The sequence below is a fragment of the Balaenoptera borealis genome (genome assembly GCF_965194805.1).
Source record: "Balaenoptera borealis genome assembly, chromosome: 4".
NCBI classification, from domain to species: Eukaryota; Metazoa; Chordata; class Mammalia; order Artiodactyla; family Balaenopteridae; genus Balaenoptera; species Balaenoptera borealis.
In genome coordinates this window covers 130,420,980-130,445,582 of record NC_138861.1, presented here as the reverse complement: position 1 = coordinate 130,445,582, position 24,603 = coordinate 130,420,980, and the positions used below count along the sequence as shown (strand labels likewise).

Genomic DNA, 24,603 nt, shown 5'->3' with positions numbered 1-24,603 from the left:
TCCGATTCCAGGCGCAGGGCTCTTTCCCTTGACATAGGCTTGGGAAAGCAACATGGAGAAAAATGTGTGTATGGCCTAAAGCAGTGATAAACTCCGGCTCTAAATTTGCCTAAGGCAAAAATCATGATGCACACGGTAAAGGACCATAATTATCTTTTCCTCTTAGAAAGCTTATTACTTTTTGTTTTGGGTTTTTTGTTTTTGTTTTTGTGTTTTGCTTTTTGAAACATACAAAATAATGCTTAGAAATGAATTTTAAACACATGAGACACAAAACAATGCCTAACAACCAGATGTTCTATGCTGGAGCCCGCTGCCCTGTCAGAAGCAGGCCAGTGACCACACACCATCTTGCACGGAACAGCCTCGTGGTTTCGGTGTTGAGTCCTACTCTGGTCCTTCCAAGCACTACATAAAGTGTCAATATGGCTACCCAGTTGTCCCCTTTTGTGGAACATTTGATTAGCATGTTTTCTGGACTTTCCTTACACCCCAAACTTCCTCTCTTGCCCCCTACTCACTCAGGCACGTCAGAAGCATCCACTGACGTAGCCTAGAGTCCATTCATAAATTAACTCTAGTTATTGCAGCCACCAAATTTCCCCCTTGACCTTCAACTCCTACTCTTTTCCCCAGCACACAGTTCTGCTTTTACTAACATTCAGAGCCTCTTACCAAAAAGTGACCTTTACTTTCACTCTCACCTAGCGGATCCAAAGAACCAGTTTCGCTTTTTAATACTTCCCTCCGGATTTAGTTCCACCTAAGGTACGTTATTTTCCAGTACAGTTCTGGTTTTCCTCTTAATAGAGCCTGAGCAGAGGACTTGAAATGGCCAGCTGGGCTGGGGGTTCCAGAAATCTGCTGGATGAAAGGGAACAGAAAGCTCTCTGCGGGAATCAAAACAAAAACAAACAAACAAAAATCTGTTGAGGAAAAGATAACCAACGTGCCTGTTAGCTGGCAGTAATTCCCTGATCATTAAATCAGTCACACAGTAAGTGTCAGCTACAGTTCTGTTTGAACTAGATTGTTCTGTCATAGGAAAAGGATGATTTCTAATCAGCAGTCACTGGTGGTCACCTAAAGCACCAGAGGAGCTGGGAGCCTGCTGGTCAGGACGTGTGTTCAGGGGTCCCTTTCTGCATCCAGAGACTGCTGGTGACCCGACAGCTGCCAACTGCCAAAATTTTGTGTAAAGATGAAAAACGTTGCTCAGAAGTGTGGAAAACCCCCCTGAGCCTAGCGCATTCTAACTAGGTACAGTTTTGAGAAATTGGGTCTAAATAAAGACAGTTGAGGCCCCTACTATGAGGTTTTTGAGAAATCTTGGACTCGAAAGTGTCCTCTTCTTAATTTAAGATTATGCAGAGGGAATTTGTAATTTTCATAGCGTCCTATTCATCACAATCTTTCTGCAGTTATCCCAGTAAACCCACTGTTTAGCACTCTCAGGTGTGGTTTGTGTCGCCTATTCGTGTGAGAACAAAAGCAAGAGGAATTTCCTTTGCGTGTCTGTGTCCATTTGGGGGCGTTAAAGAACCAGTCACAAGTGGTGGCCATGTCTCAACATACAAACAGAAGAAATGCCAAATGCCACCCCAATGTTGCCAGGTATGGGCTTTGCCTCTGACGATGGTTTTTGACAGGGGACACAGTTTCCAGGGCACTGTTAGCCCAGAGAGGGCCTTTGTGTAATTGAGAAACAGGTGCTCCCCTTTCTGGGTGTACGCAGCCCCACGCGAGAGCTCCTGGCTTGGCAAGAGAAGCATGGGTGAGATGCCAGCCTTCCCCAGAACCAGCCAGGGGCTCTGACACAGCAACCCACAGAACTGTCCTCAGTGAGCTACCCTGACAGGTTACCTGCCCTGTCACCTCAGAAGGATTAAGTAAGCTTCCTTAGCTTCCTTTCTTATCTGAGGGTATCAGAGGGATGCTTCAACTCCAGACATTGTGACTTGGGGTTGACATGATCCGTTTCCTCTTTTCTGGGACGTTCTTCCCCAGCCATTGTAGCTAGGTGCACACAAGTAGTTCCAGTTCTGTGGGGGGGAAATTTGGAAGATAAAAATCAGTTCAGTTATTAGTTTAGACTCACATCTCTCAGCTAGTCATGGTTGAAATCTTCAATCAATGATTCCCAGTTGCCACTTCCTTTTCTAATCCATTGACCCTGACTCATGGCCAGGACACCTGGAGTCCTTGTTTTCCCTGCCCACTTACTTCTGCCAGGCAGGGGTATTTCCAAGCTACATGAATAGCAAGACTCCTTTCTCATAGGCCCCATGCCCGACTTCTTTTACTTTTAAATGAAAACTGCTGTCAAGGTAACAATGAGCTTCATCGATATATCTTTAAGCTCAGTACCCTACCGATATTACAAATACTTTACTGAACTTTTCCTGGCTCTCACATTCCTCACTTACAGCGCCCCTAAGGTGGCGCCAGCCCCCATCTCCTTGAACACTTCTCAGCTTTCCTTTTCTCCTGATTTCCTCTAGATCTTCTTGTTCTGTTTTGGGTTTTTTTTTTTGGTTTGAACTCTCTCTTCTCTCTTGTCCTTGCACAGTGCTTTCAGCTGGGCCTGCCATGTTGCATCTGGGTTCTCCCAAGTTTTTTATTTGTTTTGTTGCGAGTTTCACTAAACTTCCTCCAAATTTTTTTCCAACTTTGTATCTCTAACCATCATAGAAGGTCTATACCCTTTTCAAAACACCTCTTTAAAAACATTGCATGTTAAAGATAATCTCTTTCTTAGTAAGCTCCATAATTCTTCTTTTTTTTTTTTTTTTTTTTGATTTAAATGCCTCAGAGCTGTATGAGTATTTTACGAGGAAAAACTCTAGGGTCTCAGTGCCTACTGCAGTCACTTTTGAGAGGAAGGGTTCTTCTCATAACGTATCCCATGATTTTGTTAACACTCTCTTTGAACCTACTCATATTTTCCAAGCAGATATACTAAATTCTTGATAACCTTCAGGCAGTTAATCTTCTTGATCAGCATAGTTGACCCTCACTGGATCTTCTGAGCCATGTTTATTAATGAACTTGACAGCAAATTCACTACAGTTTGTTTGGAGGCAGGAAAATGTTATAGCGGCCGTTTGTAAGAAATCCTGTAAGCTCCACAAGCGGAGGCAATTTTTTTTTCTTTTCTGCTCGTTGAGATAATGTGCCAACCACTAGGAAGAGTGTCTGACGTATAATAGATGTTCAATAGTTATTTGCTGAAGGGATAGATGATAAACTCCAGTCATTTTTTGTTTTACTTTTTTTACCTCTGTAACTCTGTGAGGATGATTCATAAGCAAAAAATCTTCAATGCCTTCAATGCCATGTAAACCTCTTTGTAGCTAAAAATTTAGGCCGCAGATATCAAACTCATATGTTTCGGGTTATATTTTCTCGGAATGTGATTCTCTACAGTGAAGGTCATATACTACTTTTCAGCCTATTCCTTTAAGTTTTTGTATCTTTCCTGTAGTCCATTCCTTTTGCTTTAACATTTTGGTTTGGAAAGGCTATTAAAATGCCATTCATTGCTATTGTTTACCTTTCCTTCCCTGTAGTTTACAAAAAAAAAAAAAATGAAATCTTTCCTAGCCCAGATCCCTAAGAGGAACCAGATCCCTAGGGTCACCCAGAAATTTGTCTATTATCTCACTCCCTTCAGTTCTTTTCTAGAATCTATTTTTAAAACGTGACAAAACGTTTTTATATGCATTCAATTTTTAAAATTGCCTTTGCCTATAATCTTAGTGGAGAGATTTTATGTGTGTATTTAATCAATCAAGCAAGATTTGTCCTTACAGAAACTTTTCTTTCCACAGCTTAAATTACTTTCGTGTTAGTAAGTCTGTATCATAAATTCTACTTCTCACTGATAAGGTCTTTGTATTTCTTACATGGCTATTCTTAATTAAAATAGTATTAACAAACCTTGTTTCTCTGTTGGCTAACAAATATTGAGGAAAAATCCTAAATTTGTCCTCAAATTCCTTCAGAATTCTTGGGTGAATCCTACTATTTTGGTTTTTTGTTTGTTTGTTTTAATAATTATTTATTTACTTACTTACTTATTTGGCCGCGGGGTCTTAGTTGTGGCACGCGGGAGCTTAAGTTGCCACGTGTGGAATCTTCCTTGCAGCAGGCGGGCTCTTTTAGTTGCCGTATGTGGGATCTAGTTCCCCGGCCAGGGATCGAACCCGGGCCCCCTGCATTGGGAGCACGGAGTCTAAACCACTGGACCACCAGGGAAGTCCCGCACAATTTTGTTTATGTTTAGCTTTATAGCTAGGCTTAGACTAGATCTTATGTGTACTTAAGCTTGGCCCTAGATGTTAAGGGACACTCAAAATCTTTAACAGTTAAGTCAAAAATCAAGTTTCTTAACTCTGAACTGCCATCTACTTGATGAGCACAACTTTTACGTTGTACTGATAACTTTCTAACTGGTTTAAGTTCATTAAGCCTAATACTTTGACCCGAGTCTGTTCATATTTGGTCTTGAATGTTTTAAATTGAATTTCTATGCTACTCATGGATCTCTTTACTGAAGGAAAGGCCTTTAATACTCTGATGATATATTAATCAGAAAAAAAAATACAATACTTTATATACCCCTAGTCCCAATTTACAAAAATATGTATGTGCATAGAAAGGAAAAGGGTAAATTTACCACGATTTTATTCTATACTAAAGTTGTATTACTATTATAATAATTATAAAAATCTTTATTACTGAAAATGCTACTAGATATGCATACTTATATTTGATATGAATGTATATTTTTAAGTAATTATTAATTTTTTTTGTCTTCACAACTAAATACTTTTCCCTGGCTATTTATAATCCCATTTTTCATTCCTGAGTCTGACCAATTCTTTAGTTTTCCAAATTTCACTGGAATTCTGAATTTAATTGCATTATGATCTCCATTGCACAGTCAAGCACGCGCAATTACTTCCTGAACCAGTTCTTAATTTTTAACTCTTAAAAACCGAACATCGTATGTGGCCCTTTCTTTTCTTACTGTCTTTTTTTTTTAGAAAAGTACTTATATAGAAAAATGAACTGTTTATTAAAAAGATCTGTTTCCACCAGTATTAGAATAGGTGATCTCTTCTAATTCTTTACCTTTGGCAATCTACACAAAAGCTCTGCTCAATGAAATGCAATGAGAAGAGCTCACCTGGGGCAAGTTACTTCATCTCTGTGCACCTCAGTTTCCTCAACTGTAAGGCAGGGGAAGCAGTTCCTACCTCAAGGAGGCCTTCTATGCAGTGAATGGGATAAAGCATATACAGTGCTTAGTGCAGTGCCTGGCTCAGTAGACGCTGCCATCGCTGTGACTAGCCTGGCCAGGGGACTGTGTGTTTGTATATATTTCAACAAGTGTCAGGTAAGTAAGGGTGAATGTCATTTTTTTAGTAGAATGCTACTGTTTCCCATCTATTCTGTCATCACTCATAAGAACAATGTCACCTCACCTACCTGCTGGTCTTGTTTTCACTACAGAATGCTACCTGGCCTTTAGAGATGAATTTTTTTTTTCACTTCATCTCGAAAATACCAGTTAAATGTGAGATTTGCTTTTTCTGCCAAGTATTCTAACTTACCCAGTTTTAGAAATGCCTCCTCTAGTCTTTGTGTAGTTGCATTTATACAAATACCTGAATTGCTTTTATGTCAATCCTGTAAAGATGTTTGAAGAACAAAAAACAATGTACACCAAATAACTGTTTCACTTTGCTGGTTTCTCGCATAATCATGACCCTTGATAATTTCCTTCCAATTCAATGATTTGATGTTTTATAACAAAGAGAAACCAGTGGGTTTTTTTCCATTTCACTCAGAATAAATGATCCATTCTCTCTACTCAGAAATACACAAGGTCAACAATAGTTTTATTTTATAGTTTTTGAATCTAAAAATAATGCTGTGATTAAAATCCATTTTATTTATTTATTTATTTATTTTATTTTTGACTGCATCAGGTCTTAGTTGAGGCATGCGGGATCTTTCTAGTTGTGGCGCTCGGAGCACGGGCTTCTGTAGTTGTGGCGCACAGGCTCCAGAGCATGTGGGCTCTGTAGTTGCAGCACACGGGCTCACTAGTTGTGGCGTGCAAGCTCAGTAGTTGCAGCATGCAGGCTTAGTTGTGCCACAGCATGTGAGATCTTAGTTCCCCGACCAGGGATTGAACCCACATCCCCTGAATTGGAAGGCGGATTCTTAACCACCAGACCAACAGGGAAGTCCCTAAAAATCCACTTTAAACCCCTGTGCTCTTCCTTGATGCCAAAGGTCATATCGTGTTTAAAAAAAAAAGTAATGAAAGAAAAATATCTCCCTTTATGCACATTTCTTTCTTTTGGAATCTCACGCAAAATCATGAGGACAAAAAAAAAAAAAAAAAAAAATCATGAGGACATAGGCTCTTGAAGGTTAATGGACTTTATTACATAAAGAAGTTTTAAAGAAATATTTGCTGAATTAAATGAGAAAAAAAGTCTTTCTGAGTTTGGGTTTTTTCTTTTTCTATTGTGCATGGATTTTAGCACTAACCCACATTTCCAAAGGCAGGCTTCTATAATCTGAGGATTTCAACAATTTTCAATATGTTTATTATGAGAAGTCCACAGGGAGGTGAAATGTCAGACATTACAGAGCAAAGATGAAGACATTCAAGGTTTGGGAGTTTTGTTTATTTATTTTGTGTTTTTTCCTACTTGGGCTTTAAATATTATGGTGGAAATAACTCATTTCATTTTTGGAATCCTTGGGCTAGAACAGACTATCAAAGTAATTTGATTCACACAAATGCTCTTCTTCCACATTCTCTTAGAAAAGCAAAACACTAAATCATCTTTGCTTTGTTTCAGTTTGCACTAATTTCACAAATCTCAAAGAAGATTTATTGGCCTGTATCTTAGTTTCTGCAATATAATGAAATGCTAATTTCATTTTCATAAGATGATTTCTACATTGAGTATAAGATAAAGTGTCAAACCGATTTTATTTTTTAGGTTTAATATTTATGTACTTTTTTATTTTAAAATAATTTCAAACTCCCAAGAATTTCTAAGTGTATCAAGATCTTTTTTTTAAATTTTAACTGAGCCATTCAGAAATAAATTAACACTGGATTATTTCGTGTGCATTTCCTATAACCAAAGACATTCTCCCATGTAACCACAAGAAAGAAAAACTTTTCCTCTACCCTCTTAGGTTCAGTGTCGGGGGGCCTGCTAATTTAACTGACAAAGATTGATTAACAGGAGAAAAGCAATACACACTTATTAATATTTGTATTTTCATGGGATTTCACGAAAAGAAATGAAATTCAAAGAAGAAGTTAGACTCAGGAGCTTCTATACCCTTCTTAGCAAAGGAAATAGTGTTTGGGCTTCAGGGGACAATAAATTGTATGGAAGAAACTAGGAAATATATGGGCTATTTTAGTAAGGTTTGTTTATGCAGACTCATTTTGGTTGCCGGGTTTTGATCTCCGGTGATGAGTTATTCTTCTCATCCTGGTATAGAAAAAGGGCAAAATTTATGCCACCTTCACAAAAGGAAATTTATGCCCTGCTTTTAGGGAGATCAAGGAGGGCAGATAACTCTTACCGTACTTGTTGATTCTTCAGCTCAAAATAATCTTCATATCAAAGTGGCATATTTTGAGGGTGGCAAATTCTGATCCCCTTTGCATCAAAATCAGAAAATGAACATTGTTACAATACTATCATATAATCCTCGAAGCCATTCAAGTTTTTGCCAATTATTCTGTTCGTGTCTTTCCTAGAAAAAGAAGGATCCCATCCAGGATCATAGATTGCATGTAGTTTTCATGATTTTTAGCCTCTTTCAACCTCGGACAGTTTACCAGTCTTTGCTTGACTTTCATGACCTAACACTTTATACATTTTTAGCAGGAATACCACAGATGTGAAGCTATGTTTTGATGCATCTTATCAGATGGTCAGTTTGGATTTTTCTCATTACAGGTGATTTTATTCTTGATCATTTCATTAAGGTGGAGTCTGCCAATATTCTCCAATGTAAAGCTACTCTTCTGTATTTCCTTTAGTATTAGCTAAGTATTGGGGGAGGGAGAGCCTATGAAATGATGTAAAGATCCCATTCCTCATCAAAATTTCAGGCATGAGTTTTAGCATCCATTAATATTTCCTATTTAAATTATTACTATGATGGCTGAATAGTGAATTTCTGATACCATAATTTCTTCTACATTTATTAGTAGGTATTCTAATGTAAAGAAAAAAGATTTCTCCTGTCCCCATTTATGTCTATTTCTAAATTTTTTATCAGTATAAATTAACTAATCCTATTTTATTTAATGAGTTATAATGCATTTTTATCATTACTTATTTTGATGTGAAATTGTCCCATGTTTAACCAGTTCTTTAAGTATTTCCTAATTTCTGGCACAAAAAGAAATTCTAGGCTCATCAATTTCACATCCATATGAACACTGAAAAAAAAAAGAGAAAGAAAATGAATATGGACCATTTCAATCTTTAACAAAGTTAACTTACCACTATAGTAGGAAAGCTATTCGGTGTAAGTCTATTACATAAATGTTAAACAACGGCTGCAAATTTTTAAAAAAACAGAACTTTATTAAAAAAGAAAGAAAATTTTTATTAAAAGTTTAAAATTCGGTAAAAAAAACAAGCTACAATTATTACAAATGTACACACCATACACTTCTCTCTCTTTCTGCTGACCTCAAAATTCAAAATAAATATCATAACAGAAAATGTGAGCAACTTCAGAAACTAGTTTCTACCTGAACTGAATGCAGAGTGCCCTCTAGAGGCACCATTTAATCAATGCAATATTTCCAACTGCAAATGAACCTATTTATAACATAGCTCTGCAGAAAGTTTTCAGAAGCAGTTCTCATTCAATACGTAGGTTTACTCTACGCATACTAATAACTCATCATGATTTGATTCAGTGTATTATGTACCACCTCTAACAAAACTAATGCAAGGGATCCAACAAAAAAGTGGCTCCCACCTTATCAGCTAGACAAGAGAATTGAGACACGTGATCACAAGATAAGACATCAAATTGTCATATGTCAGTTTGTAACTTTTGGTAAAGCTATTGCCAAATCTGAAATCTCCCAAAAATTTTATGCAGAAGAAATGTCTCCATAATTTATTCCATTATTTCCTCACCATCCATAGGCGAATCAGCTGTAGATTCAGCTTGTAAACCGCCTCACTTGGCTCTGTACCTTTTATGTACTGCTGCAAACTTCAAAACTGCTGGTGAATTAAAATCGAGAACTGTAGTCACATCTTGAAATGAAACTCCAACACAGATGTGAAAAATTCACATTTAAACTGATATCGTTTAAATAAGTATTACTTAAAGATCAAGTAAATAGAAAGGTAAACTACTTCTCCTATTATAAAATTTTTATACAGCTCTCAAGTATATGGGGGTCTAAATTACTTTATACTTCAGCTATAGTTATTGAAAGTATCACTTTCTCACCTTCTTTGCAATAATTTAAAATAATTCGAATAAAATTATTTTACCAATGGCTGTTCCTTAAAAAAGTCCTTTCAAATATTTGTCTGAATGAAATTCAGCTATAACAATATAGATTTGAGTTAAGAGAATAGTTTTAAGATAATATTGTTTTATTTGATCATATTTTTTACCTAAATACATAGTCAATATTAAACAGCAATGAGATACTAGGGAAAATATTATAATTAGACATGACTCAAAATTTAGTCTTCCAGTCTTCCTAGAGAATGTCACAACTTGGTGTTGTGTAAAGAAGAGATTTGAGAGGTACATTTTGATAAGTTAAAGGAAAACTATAGGTGACACCAAAATGTGGTTATATCAGATGAGTGTAACCAGATCTAATTTATCTACTTTGCTTTTTTGATATAGATACAATTGTAAAATATATAATTTAATGTTCCTGTTGAAATGCTTATTTCCAAGAACAGTGTAGGGGAGGAAAATTCTTGAATGGGCTCTGCAAGAAAAGACAGCTTAATAGGAGAAAATCGCACAAACAAGGTTTTGGTGACATGGGAGCCTAAGAGGTTAGGAAATGAAGACCCAAAGGAATGGCAAAACCTAGTATAAAATGCTTTTATACTAAATTGATCAAAGAAAGACAATTAGGGAAAAGTGAAACATATGATGAGGCTAAAGGAAGATAAGAATTATTTTAACAAGGTCTGTTTGTACAGATTTCTCTTCGTCTTAATTTCCCATCCTTGATGATAAGAATGCTTCTTTCTTCCTAGTATAGAGGGACATCTTTCACAAGGGAGTTTTATCTCCTGTTTTCAGGAAGAAAAAGGGAAGATCAGAATGCTCTTTTTGTATTTGCTGTTTTTCAAGTATCTTTTGTTCAAAATAATCCTTATGCTTAAGTGGCATATTTTGGGGTGGCATTCTCTGCCATCATTTTACATTCACAATAAAATATATAATTTTGCTCTGCATGTATAGCTAGTTTAATTTTGTTTTCAATAAATCAGTATGAGCATATTTACTCTGCAGAACAATGTGCAAAAGCTTTAACTGCGTGATACAAACGCTAAAATGCCAAGGTTTTCTTGACCTGAAACTAGAGGCTTAACTTATTCACAATGCTGGTTGGGAATTATGTTTCCTATCACCTGAATCTTTAAGAGTATTCACTTTTTATAGTCTCTGCTTCTTCAAAAGAATGGAATTTTAAGTAAATAAAGAACAACCTTCATGATAGTCTGCCATATTAAAAAAAATAGTAACAAAAACACCAAGGAATCTATCCCCTATTGACCCATAAAGCTCTCAAGCTATGTCCCTCCTGTATCCCTGTTAGAGGGTGTATTTTGTGTGTTTTCAACCCCGTAATAAATAGTAGGGAGAGTAGCAATATTTGCATGACTTCTTCGTTTTTCTGCTGTTCCTCCAACAGGGTCCCTGCTCCCTGGGGTAGAGAAACTCACATCCTAACAAACCTTGGTGTTCCAGGTTTCAGTCTATCCAGCAGATCTAAGACCTAAAAACGGTGTCATTTTTCTCTCAATAAAAACTCAGAAAACTTGCTAGGAGAGGAGAGAATCATGCTTACCACTTGCCCTCGGACAAGATTTTATCCTGATTTATATTTCTTCTCAAGCATCAACCTGACTACAGGTTTGATTCCAGGGAATTTGGAAGGACTCCACAACTCCGAAATCCCTCCAGAACCCTGCTTGCTGATGCCTAAAGCTCTATGGCTTGTAGCAGAAAGTTGTGTCCCCTGTTACAATCTCCATAGCTGTTAGGACTTTGTCAGCTCCTTCTCCCAGAGGCTGACTACTGAGATGAGGAGGGAAGAAATCATATGGATCCCATGGAGAGAACGCATCTAGAGAGAACAGATGAGCAGCCTACACGTGACTTTTTAATACAAGCGTCCCCTCCTTCAGGACTACCTGGCATCCTCGTTGACCTCAGACCTGGTTGTTCTTGACTATCTGTTCTCTTGTCAAACATTTCATAATCACTCTGAGACTCTGGAGTTACAATGATAAGCAAGCCAAACCCGAGCCTGCCTCCAGGGGTTTCTAATCTAATGGAGGATACATGTGAGTAAACATGCAATTACAATCAAGTGTAATAAGCTGCCTAATGTAGGAAATACACGTTGCTATGGAAATACATAGTTGGAACACCTCATGCAATCTAGGGTCTTGTCACGCTCCCATACTTAAGGTGAGAACTGCACAATGGCTAACATTCAGCCAGACGAAAAGGCCAAGGTTTGCATGTATCACAATATCTCCTGTCGAAACAGTGTGTATTCATAGACGCTGTATCCTGTCTCATCTGTCACTCTGCCCTTGTGAACGAGAATGTTTCACTGGCGCAGGATAGTTCCAGTAAGATGGCCAAACCTTAACTCCGTAGGGTAGTTATAGGAAGATGTGTTTTCTACAGAACTATGCTCACCTGTAACCTTTTGCGGTCTGAACAACACCTGCAGCTGCACCTTATCTCCACTCCAATCTGGCTCCTCTGTCCACGCGTTCCTCCAGGAAGCGGCCACAAGAGGTTTGGCTGGGGTATGTGGCATCAGCTCAGCGACCTGGCACATCACAAAAAGCAGAGAGGAGATAAATAGGGATCCAACCAAGAAAGCAGACTGAGGGCAGTAACAGAGTCCATGTTTATAAGGAATATCCCTATCCTCCAGGCTTTTGTCTCAGACACGCAAAGACCATCTTTAGACGTTTATTTAAATTATTAAGCCACATAGCCTTGGGTTGAACTCTAGAAATATTCACTCTTCCCCGAGGCCAATGCTACTCTGAAAATTTTGTGAGCAAATCTTTTCTCTTCCATTACCTCTTTAAACCACAACTGTTAAAGCTCCCAATTACGAAATAATTAAGACACCATGACTTGTGGATCTAAAGCACATTTACACAGAGTAACTTCTTTATTGAGTCTTTATTGAGTCATCTGTTTCTCCCTCTTATAGCCAGTAGCACACTCAGAGTACTAATCACAATAACAAATAGTAAAACCTAAAAGTCACGGCTTGATTATAGTATTTTAGACAACACTTTTCATTCTGGGTCCCCAACGGTTGCGATTCCTAGTCTTTGAACATCTGGAAGTGTTTCCATTATAGAAGAACATGCTATTGATTCTTCCTTGTCTTGTATTTGAAAACTTTGTTCTCCGGAATCTTCCCTAAAAAGACTTGGCTTATGACATAAGATCAAAGCATAACATGTGACCTTGGCGGCAGGCTGGGAGAAAATGTGGACATTTGAGGAGGGTGAGTGTGCAGAGGAAGAAAGAACACTAGTGTCCTTAATTCTCGCCCTGGCTTTGCTATCTGCCAGTTAACCCCTCTGAGCCTCATTTCTCTGCCTTCTAAATGCAGGAGAGGAATTAAATGATCTTCAGGTTATTTCCAAGATTGTGGTTTCTGTTTTGTCTATTGAGTGTAATTGTTTTCTTTAGGAATTTACACTGCTTGCCAATACTAATGAGGCAAGCACAGCATGTAACCATAGAAACCAAGTCTGGTGGGGTTTTGGGGTTGTGTGTTCACCTGAAGTCATTATCGGTAAGCGGAAGTTCCATGGTCTTAAAGTATAGATATCCAGTGATGTTAATGTACAAGGCACAAAAACTTAAAAATACAACCGTCCTACAAATATAAAATGAACATATGCTCACAGTTTTAATTCAACTCGTTAATTAATGAGGTATCCAGAAAGATAAGAAAGCTCATTCAAAGAACATTTGAAGAGCTGGGTATTTACAGGCAATTTAATAAAGGAATGTTAGAATAAGATGTTAGATTAGATACAAAAATGGTAATTCCCTAAGAGGCAGTAAATCATAAACTTTGAGATTATCTTTTCTGCCAGAGAGGATTCTAGAAATTAACAATGTCCTGGCTCTAATCAAATGGTAAAATTTAAATAATAATCCTTGCGTGAGCGTATTAAACGATGGCATACGAAGACTTCGCTTTATTGGATAATTTTTTGGAGGCATCTGTACTGGAGACCCTTGAATATGTAATAAAAGTCTGAGGGCTCCAGATATACTGGCAACTCATTCACCTCTTTCCCTGATCTCTCTGGTTGCTGGGTTACTGGGCAGATTGTTACCTCCCCAGGGTAGTCTAGGGGAAAAAGAGTTCACACATCATACATAACATAGGGAAAACTATTTGTAGAATAAGCTTCATGGTCACATTGGCCTAACCTATTATCCTATTGGTAAAATCTAATTCACATTAATATCATTTCTATTTACTTTCTAGGTTGATTTATTCTTGTTGAATGAAGGGTAGGAAGGAGCAATAGTAACATAGGAGATTTATATCCACGTAAGTTTAAGACAAGCAACGAATGAGCCAAGGATCTAACAGGGATTTATTGGACTTCATTGAATTTTGTCACCATCATCTTGGAAAACTCTTAGCCTAACAATACTGCCTCTATAATTCCCTGTTCACTTGCGATTTCACAAGGACGCCACCTCAAATAAAGATTTATTTAAGAGTCATTTTTGAATTTTCATAGTTCTTCCATGGTAAAAAGAATATATTTTTTTAAATCAAAGTGTACTCTTGGACAAAGAAAGCCACGATGAGATTTGAATTTAAAGTGGTCACTCATGGCAATAACTCAAGATGGGTCAGTGATTTTTAGCTTTTTTGGGAGGTCGAAAAAAATATAGACCCTCTCTTCAGAAAGAGACAATGAGCATATAACACATATATTATAATATATATATAATTCTGTACTTAATTTGATTTGGGATGACTCATGGACCCCCCGCATTTCATCCTGGACCCTGGTCCATAATTCCCAGCTTAGAAAAACAAGGAGGCTTGTAAAAGACCATCAGTGAAGCACCTGGTCCTTATAGCTTGTCTCCCAACCCTCTCCTGATATCGGACTTTATAAGTCAGCTACCTTTCAGTTGCAGGCACCAATAAGTTGTTTTCTTTGGCACTGAAGCAGAAATGCCCATCACAATGGAAAACCTAAACCCAGTTATTTGGGAATAACACAGTCGTCTATGGTCTTGCTGTAGTGACAATTCCTAAAATCACTAGCAACCCAAAGGTAGCTTAAAAAGTCATGGGCTTCAGAGCGCATTCTTACCCTGCCCCTTATAAGTCAAGTGACCTTAAAAAAAGGTACTTAACTTCACTAAGTCTCAAGTTACATAATTAAAAAATAAGGATGATTAAGGGGTAGGGCCCAGAGCACAGATATCTGGAGCCATACCCCTCACCTAATCAGTTGAGTAGAATCAGGGAACAGATCCCAGGTGAGGATAATATGGACCCAGTAAAACTAATGCAAGGTTATGTAGGATGTGTTCTATTTGTGTTTAAAAGTTTGGTAGAGCGTTTTTCTTTTTTTACTATACTCCAAACCTTGGGTCCTAATGTTACATACAGTGTTATATGTTGCATGCAATTATTTAGTGATCTAAAGAGGAAAGCAGAGCTTACAAACTTTAATTAATTCTGCCTCTCAATTGTCACAATTTTGAGCTTTCTAAGAAAGAAATAAACCTAGATAAATAGTATTCTCTTCTGTAAAATTAAGGCCAATTGAATTTCATGAAACATAATGAATTTCACAAGTTAAAGACAGAATATAAGTATATTTTCATTCACTAAATTCTTATATTAAAGAATAATCTAAAAGATTTGCTAAGAATTTCATAAAACCCAGGTAGGTAGCAAGGCTGTCTTTTAAGCAAGGTGCAGCTAAACTTTTTGATTATTTTTTTAACCAAATTAAAATGTTTGTGCTTTTTAAATTATTTTTCCTTTCAGCAATATACTAAATTTATGGTTCCTACTTTCCAGTCTCATTTGTTAGAATGTTTGGTAACTGTGCCGGACCCTCAGAATAATAACAGTGATATCAATTATTAAGTACCTACAGCATGCCTGGCAAAGTGCACTGTACCCATGTTATCACTAACCCTACGGACAGCCTCACGGTACAGCATTATTTTTATAAACCAGGCTAATAGGACTCATAGAAGATGGGGGACTTACCCTAGGTCCCACTGTTATGTTCAACCCTAAAAAACTTAGTTTCTACTTTCTTCTGCAACATAATGCTTCTTTCAGAGGTTTCATATGTAAGTTCTGAGGCATACTCATTATTGGGACAACGGCTGTGACAATGGCAATGAGAAGACAGAGAAGCCCTGAGTCCCGACTGAGATATAATCCCTGGAGCTCCATCCCTCCCCTGTCCTTTCAGCTCCCAGCTGGGTTCCTAGGTGCCGAGACCCGCCATCTCCATAGGTGTGACTGGAAGCTCCCCGCCTCCATTCACCACCATGTGCTTCTCTTCCGCTTTGCCGTCACTTCTCTTTCTAGGGTGGCCGAAGTCACCGCAGCTGTGGTCTCCACCCTGAGGCTCACTCTGCTCCAAGTTCAGGAACCCACAAGCCCCACAGGGGCCCCTCGCTCTTTGGCTATTGTTCTGAGGGACATGTGTGAACCCCACTCACAAGAGAGGGGGCAGGGCCCCTGCTCTGAGGCAGAACATTCACTCACCTGTCCCAACAAGAAAGGAAAGGGTGGCTGTTGGCCTCTAAGCAGGTTCACCACTAAAGTCCAAACAGTTTGGGGATCATCGTGGATTGTGATTATTCCTGCAAAAAGTCAGAACCCTGCAATAGTGGATACTCAATGAATTATTATTGAATATTGAAGAAGGCACAGAATTCAAGGATAAAAGCACAAGGCAGCCACGAAGGCAGTAATAACTAAGCTCACGTGCCCATTCTATAGCTGCCATTAATGTTTCCATGCTTAACGATTTGTGCCTCCACTTTATCAGTCCTATGAGTTTGAGGTTATTTGCATACATTTTAAATAAGCATCTAATTTACTGTTAGATTTGAGTTAATGTTTTGAATTAAACTTCATCACAGCGTCACTTTTATTCAATAACATTTATTGAGGGAGGTCATACTATGTGCCAGGAAAGAGCAGTGAATAAAAGCAGGCAAACACCCTTTTTTTTTAATTTAAATTACTATTTATTTATTTATTTTTATTTATTTATTTGGCTGTGTTGGGTCTTCGTTTCTGTGCGAGGGCTTCCTCTAGTTGTGGCAAGCGGGGGCCGCTCTTCATCGCGGTGCGCGGGCCTCTCACTATCGCGGCCTCTCTCGTTGCGGAGCACAGGCTCCAGATGCGCAGGCTCAGTAGTTGTGGCTCACGGGCCCAGCTGCTCCGCGGCATGTGGGATCTTCCCAGACCAGGGCTCGAACCCGTGTCCCCTGTATTAGCAGGCAGATTCTCAACCACTGCGCCACCAGGGAAGCCCCAAACACCCTTCTTTCATGGGACATATATGAGGCCTATATTGGGGTGGGAAGAAGAACAGTAAACAAATAAGAAATCAAGGTAATAAAAAACTTCTGAGAAAATTAGACAGAATTAAGGGTCATTAGTGATGGGTGTGAGAAAGCTATTTTAGATAGGTTTGTCAGCAGATGCTTTCTTGATAAAGTAACAGTTGAGACAAGCCCTGAATGGCATGGGGAGAGCAAGACGTGTGGAGGAAACAGCAAACGCCAAGCCCCAGTGTGGGAAGCATGCTTGGCATGTTCAATAAACTGTGATGGGGCAAGTGTGCCTGGAAGAAAAAGGCAGGGCGGAGGGGAGCGGACGATGAGCTCAGAAACATAGCAAGGGAGCCCAATCATTTGGGGACTTGGAGGTCACAGTGGGTCGTATCTAAACGATCCCCTCTGGGGGCTGGGCTCAGTAACATGTTTGCCACAGAGGAATGTAGTACTGGGAAGTATTGTGACCTCTTGGCAGGTAAGTGTGGTTCAGAATAAGTCAGAAAGCTGCCTCAGGGGCTTAACATTCAGTCTAGTCCAATTCCATAGGACTAATTAATTAATTGAGAATCTAATTAACCTGAAGGATTTGGGGCAGTTATTAAAGGAATTTTGTGACTCTTCTCAGAGAGTTGTGGGAAACCTTGAGGATAGGTCCAAACTCAACGCTACACATATACAAACTTTTGGGCCTTGAAGGGTTTTACCGTACACCCAGTAGTTTGTTGTATATGGTGGCATCATATGTGGGACGTGAGGTACAGATATTTCACAGCCCAAGAGAAAGAATAAATAGAAATATGAGGGTTAAGGTGTATTATTTAGAGATTTTTTTTTCTATTACAAATAACAGACACCAAAAAGCCAGCTTAAAAAAAAAAAGACAGAGATAATTCATTATAAAGATATGGGATGATTAGCAGAATATAAGGGTAGGAAGGCAGTCATGCCTTAGAAAGGGTAGATTCAGGACTAGAAAATTGCCAAGACTCTGTCTCACAGCTCTGCCTTTCCCTACCCAGCTGCTTCATTCTTGGCTCCCTCTGCACACAGAAGAGAATCTCATTGGCCAAGCTGGAATCAGTTGTTTACGCTTGGTCCAATCAGCTATAACCAAACAAGTGAGGTCAGCAAGCATGGCTGTCAGAGCCTTTTCCTGGGAGCCACTCTCAAAGAAGGCAGAGGGTTGGGCAGACAGCCCAAGCAACCTCTGCCACATGGACATGCCATTAGGTCATCCACCTACATATTTATTTTACTTGGAGACAACTTTAAGAAGTATTCCTGAAAAAACTCCTACCCCAATCCAAGGGGTTGTTTTTAAGGGATGAAAAATGATGAGGAAGACAAAAATATATATATATGTAAAGAAAAATCACAAAATGAATGCATTTTTCTCTTGAATTGTGTTTTTAATGAGAAGATTTCTCCATCATGCCAACATGATATAATGGAAAGAAAAATGGACTGGAGTCAGAAAATCTGATTTAAATTTTGATGTTACCTCTTAATAGTCATGGGAATGTAAGCAATTCATTCTGGTTCTCAGATAAATGATGCAAGTTGGACTAAGTTCTTTTTAAGGTAACTTGCAGATACTCTTTGACTCTCATATAATATTTCCATTTGGTGGCAAATAATTCCTTAGGGATTTGTTCTCAGTTTAATTGAAGACATACAGCAAACATAGCCAAGAGACAGGCCATAGAACCCTACAGATCTGAGTCTGATCTTGGTCCTGCCAATGTTCTGCAGTGCGATTTCACGTAAATTAGTAAGTTATTTAACTTCCTGAGCCTGAGTTTGCGCATCTGTATAACGCAGGTAATGCTGACTACGGTAACGGAGTGTTGTACCCACTGAATAAGAAAATGGATGTAAAGCACCGGGCTTGCTGGGAATGCTCAGTTCTGGTCATCGTTATCAGACTGTGAAAATCCCTAAACTTGCCTGTATCTTACTTGATTACTTAGAATAAATGTGCAAGTAAGTGAAAATTAAACTCCAACACTCTTTAAAGTTCTCTAATGGCAGCAATTAATGAATACAGAATGAAATTAGAGAACTGGAGATTTTAGAGGGATATCATACACTAATAACACCTCCACATCGTTCACAAAATTATAATCATTTTTAATTACCTTTGTAAAATGTGACTTTCCCATGTCCCCTGGGCAGATGTGAAAGCATGGAGCTGGATAATAAAATCTGTGATCTGATTGAGAGGAATGCTTCTCCTGATCCCAGAGGGGTCACCCCGGGGCCAGTGCCGAGTCACAGAAGTCCGTGTTCTGTGAAGGTAAGAAAACATCTTCTTTCGACGTTTTCTCAATACACCCTTCAGCGGCGTGCTCGCCGAGAAGGATGCGTGGGGACGGTCCCCAAATCATTTACAGTAACGCACTTCCTTGACGGCTGAGAGGACAAAGTGAACCAGTACCAACTTCTCATACACAGTCACTTCCTGTTACCAAGGAAACCCTCAGCAGAAGCTCCTTCCAGTTTAAAGCATGATACCAGGGGAAGCAGAGCTCAAGCCGCAAGAAAGAACGCTTAATGCAGCGACAGCTCTTTTACTGGGAGGCGCTAACCTCGTTTTGGTAAACCCACTTACACTGGGTTACGAAAGTCTGCACAACTCATGGCCATTTTTTTGATGAAAGAACAAGGTTTTCCTGATTAGAGAAGTTGTTTGACTTTGACTTTCCTCTTGTTTTAGGATATTTGTCTATGGTGCTTTATGTAAGCAAAGAAAATTCAAGGGTAAGCTCAAGCTAGGAATTTTGTGCATGACTTTCTAGAAATACATCATAAATGACAACATAAGCTCTTAAGCTCTGCAGCCCTTCTGATTAGAAACCGTCTCTAATGATCATTTCAAAAGAGATCTAATGTAAGTAAATTAGAGAGCATGGCTGACATTAAAAACATTGACATAACTTCTGCTTTGTTTCTTAGTTCTAAAATAATTCATGCTCCTTGTGGAAAAGCTATACTAAGCATAGAGAATACTATAAAAATCATGTAGAGACAGATTTACTGTGGAGCTAATTAAGCTTGGATTCCCCTAAACAAATATTTACTTTTGTAACTAATGAGCATTCACAGATTTGTGTCTTTTTCTCTTAAAGGAGGTCCTGGAATTGTATAAGCCTCAGGCCTCACCAAACATGTATCAGCCTCTGAAATCCCCTCCATGCCCACAGCTCCTAGAGAGCCTCTCTCAGCATTTGGGGTCTGTCTGTGTGTCTCCTTCTGTCACACACACACACACACACACACACACACACATGTGCGCACTCTGTTTTGTTAAACTCACCTTTTTTCACTTAATAAAATGTTGTGGATATTCCTATAACTCTTTCATTCATTTAATGACCAAATAGTATGGTGTGTGTTCTTCCCACTTCTCCCTGAAAAAGAAGTATTGCTTTTCAAAGTTAGAAATGACTCTCTGCTAATGATGAGGGGCAAGGAGGCTTTTCTTTCTTCTCTTCTCACTCCCACCCCCATACACATACCTCTTAACTCCCAGTTAAGACTTCCTTCCTTCACGAAATGTGTGCTTTTTTGTAGTGGCCATCTTGTCTAATCCCGGAAAGAAATTTAATGATGAGAATTTGAATCCCCTCCGGTACCCTGATCTGCATATTCTCTGATTATCAGCCCCCAAGACTCATTTGACTGACTTCCCTCCCCATTCCGTTCATTTTGTTTTCTGGATTCCTCCTTATATGGTAAAGACCTCTTCTCCATCCTTATTGCTACCATCTTGGAAATTAGCTCGCTCTGTTCTGGGGACTTAACTGGAACTTCTACCTCTCTTTAAGATACTGTTTCCCCTATCACTTTGTTGATGAAATTGGCTCATTTTCTGATACATATCCAGGCAAAGGAGAACAGGTACCTGGCTGATGTGAAGTGTGAGGGAAAGACATCTACAGAGAATGCGAGGGTAAACGTGAAGTTCAGTGGTTAACATAAGGGAAGATATGAAATGGCCATTGAGAGACTGAGAGACAGGAGAGAGGTGCAAAACTAAAATTAGTTGCTGAGTAGCAGTGAGGACCACTTAATAACACCAGTCACTAAAGAGTGTTTGGACTCCTAAATCTTCAATCTCTCCATCACCTCTTGCCAGCTTAATTCTCCTCAACTTTAAACATTTATGAGACCTTATATTATTTTATGGGTAATGTTCTTTCTTTCTCACCATTAAGTATGATTTTTTTTTATTTTTTACTTTTTTATTGAAGTACAGTTGATTTACAATGTTGTGTTAGTTTCAGGTGTACAGCAAAGTGACATGTATATATTCTTTTCCAGATTATTTTCCATTATAGGTTATTACAAGATATTGAATATAGTCCCCTGTGCTATACAGTAGGTCCTTGTTATTTATCTATTTTATATATAGTACTATGTATCTGTTAATCCCAAACTCCTAATTTATCCCTCCCTCGGCCCCATTTTAGGGGTAATGTTCTAACTCACTCTAGTACATGATAGCCAAGCTTATTGATCATGACGTCCAAGACTTTCCAGCCCCTTATCACAGCACTAATAAGCTCTACCCTGATAAATCCACGGTCATTTTGCATCTGATTTTTCACTTGTCCTCCCATCTGCATTTGATACTATTCACTAATTCAACTTTCTTAAAATGTCTTACTCCACTTACATCTATAAAAATATCCCTCAACACCCTCCTTTTTCCTTCTGATCTTTTCTTCTCACTCACCTTCACTGACTTCTCTTACATCACCTGCCTGTGTTATACTAGTGTCACCCAGGGATCTGTCCGTAATCATTGGCTCACTAAACTACAAAATATAGGCTGATGACTTCCGACACATACACCTACTAAAGGTCAAGTTCTTTTCTATACTCATATCAGCTTCACTCAGCATTTTCAAAGGTGAATTCAGTATCTTTCTTGTTAAAACTGCTTGTTTTCTTTTTTTCCACTCTCCATTTCCCACTTCCCCAAATGCACCCATGTCCCAACACCCCACAGTCCTCTAACAGACCATGAAGTTTCATGTACTATGCCTTTTCACATGCTGTTTATTCTTCATGGAAACCCTTGTCTCCTTGCCCACTGGATGAACTATCTTTTATGCCAAGGTTTGAACATTTCATGACTCTTTAGTCCCACAGATTTCTCCAGCCCCCTTTTGCTCTGTCCTAAATAAATACCTTCTTTATACCTCACTCATAGGCTTTATCACCTTGGTTTTGTAATCATTTATGTATAGACATGTCTTCCCCACCAGTCATGGACTTCCTGAGGATGGGGTATAAAGTGTCACATGAATGTGTAAAGTATCACAATATAGGTTTTTCTAGAGGGTACCAGTGTTATGCAACATGTTTGTTTTCATGCACTATGAGAAAACTAGATATACAAAATCAACTTATCTCTAGAATCCCTTCACAAATAATTCTCAAAGTCTACAGGGGAATATTGAATATACACTTATAAGCCCAGTTTCTCATCCTAAAGCTTTTGACTGCCAGTGATTGTCAGATGCCCACCTATCACTGCTGCTTCTAGATGTCAGCTGTACCACTCTCGGTGGCATTGTTGTGGTACCACTCACTGTGACAAGTAAGCCTAATATTTGGATATATTCTCCAGAGCCCAAATGCAGTTAAATGCTATTGCTCTCTCCATTTCAATGGAAAGACCTTTTCTTTTCCAACTTTAGCTACACAGGCCCCCAGTGCTACTTTACACATCCAGTGTTTGCCAGAAATATGTGTAACAGTCTTTTTGACTTTCATCCTTCTGCAGATGGGGAAACTGAGGTTCGGTGAAGCTAAATCATTTTCTCATGGTCCTACAGCTAGTAGAAATTGGTTTCTGGACCTAAACCCAGATTTGTCTGGGTTGCCCTATATATCCTGCTCTTAATTTCCCCTCCCTCACATAAGAACCATTCAGTGACTGGGCCCAAGTTCAAGCTGGTATCAGGAATGATGCTATTGTCAGAGCAAACCCTCCTTTCTGGCTTAAAGCATCACCATTGGATCAAGCTACTGTGCCTTTACTCTCTCTTTGAGGGTAAGGTCTCCCAGGAAAAATCCCTGGAAGATTTAATTCTCTTTATCTCATGGACTTCTGGCATCTCCTCCTCAATTGTCATCTGAAGTATCTTAAAATATTTGATTCCTTAAGTAAACACAGCTTAGTTTCCAGCTGGAAGCTCTGCTGAATTACTGTTTACAATAGCACTCTGCAGAAGTAAATCCTACGTTCAAAACAAACAAAAACTGTTGCATTCTCACTGAGATACTGATGGAACTAAAAAACGTATAGGAAAAATCTTTTGGGGTAAGACAAGGGTGAGCCAATGACAGAAGAACAGTGGAGGGCGTCTCTCATTTTTCCACTGGAGGAAGTAAGCATAAGAACGGTAAGGTAGACTCCCTTTCCAGGAAGAGGAAATGAATTTCTTTATGACATTATGAGATGGGAAGAGTGTGGCTGAATAAAAGAATATGATTTAATGAAACGTCCTGAGACATATGTCATTTTCCCTTTTTGCTCTATCTTTGCCAAGAATAAGTAAATAGGGAGAATTACTGTAAGAGAAAATGAGCAGACTGACTCATTGCTTTGAGGAAACAGAAAAACATTATTGATGAACATGAGGAACTCCATCAGTATGAAAGCAGGTTTTAATATTCTGGGAGAGCTGAAGTAGAAAGCTGGTGAATAGAAGGCATTTAAAGTCTCATAGGCAAAGGACAAATAATTTTCTAAGTGAGAATAATATTCAATTCCAAAATGGGTGTTAAATGGAAGTTACACTAAACCAAGACATGGTCTTAATACTATGAGAAAATTAACATATGAACATTAATTTATGACCCTTTAATTGTATGTCTTCAAATACAAAAGAAAGTGATAGGAGACTTGAGATGTATTTCTTGGACAAACAAATACATTCCAGTAATGCTTGGAAACAAGGGTGCCACTTGGGAATGGGAAGGAAAAGTGTCCAAATTTTAAGAAGATATACCATAACTGAATTTGCTTAAGGGCATTGTCTTGTGTTTAGATTCTATTTTGCTTTTCTGATTTTAACTGAGACAGCACTAGAAATTGGCTTTTAAGAACTTTGGTACCAGCTAAGGGAAGATTTCCCAGTAACTGGAGAAAAATTCTAGATCTGGACATTCTTCTCAAGGCAAAAAGCTTTGGGAAAATGTTTCGAAATGTTCAGAGAGTAATATGAAACTTCTTGGAAAGTACAGTAAGTTGACACACGTTTTTTGTAACCACATTTGTTGAAAAAAACAAAAGATCTAGTTTCCGTTTCCTTATTTCCCTTTTTAGAAAGTTAAGCTATTTCTTTATCAAAATAAAATTTTGATTATTGAAATCTTGTTTTCTCATCTCTAAAATGGGTTGTCACAAGAATATACTAAAGTGAGTGAAGGAGAGTGAAGCCGCGCGCTCGCTCAGCAGCCGCGGGCCCCGCTGCTCCCCTGCTGCACCAACGCCGCAGCCTCAACTCGGATTTTCTCCTGATTTCATGCCTCTTGACCCGGGTCTCTTACCGTTCTGTGGAAGGCAGCTCCACACACGCCTCCTCCTCGAGGTAAATACTTAGGAGTGGAATTGCTGAGTCGTATGGTTGTAAATCTGGGAGGTCCTTATCCTGGGATCATTTAATCTGCAGTTATCTTGAA

At 38.7% G+C, this 24,603-nt stretch overlaps 1 protein-coding gene across 1 annotated transcript in view; it reads left to right on the top strand.

The window, feature by feature from the left end:
• The first annotated feature begins 6,430 nt into the window (after positions 1-6,430).
• The window catches only part of TNIP3 (TNFAIP3 interacting protein 3), a 73,857-nt gene continuing 55,684 nt past the window's right edge, over positions 6,431-24,603 (top strand). Inside the window, exon 1 of the mRNA XM_082389691.1 lies at positions 6,431-19,201. Coding sequence (XP_082245817.1) covers positions 19,091-19,201 — 111 coding nt within the window. The 5' untranslated portion in view covers positions 6,431-19,090. The remainder of the gene's footprint in view (positions 19,202-24,603) is intronic.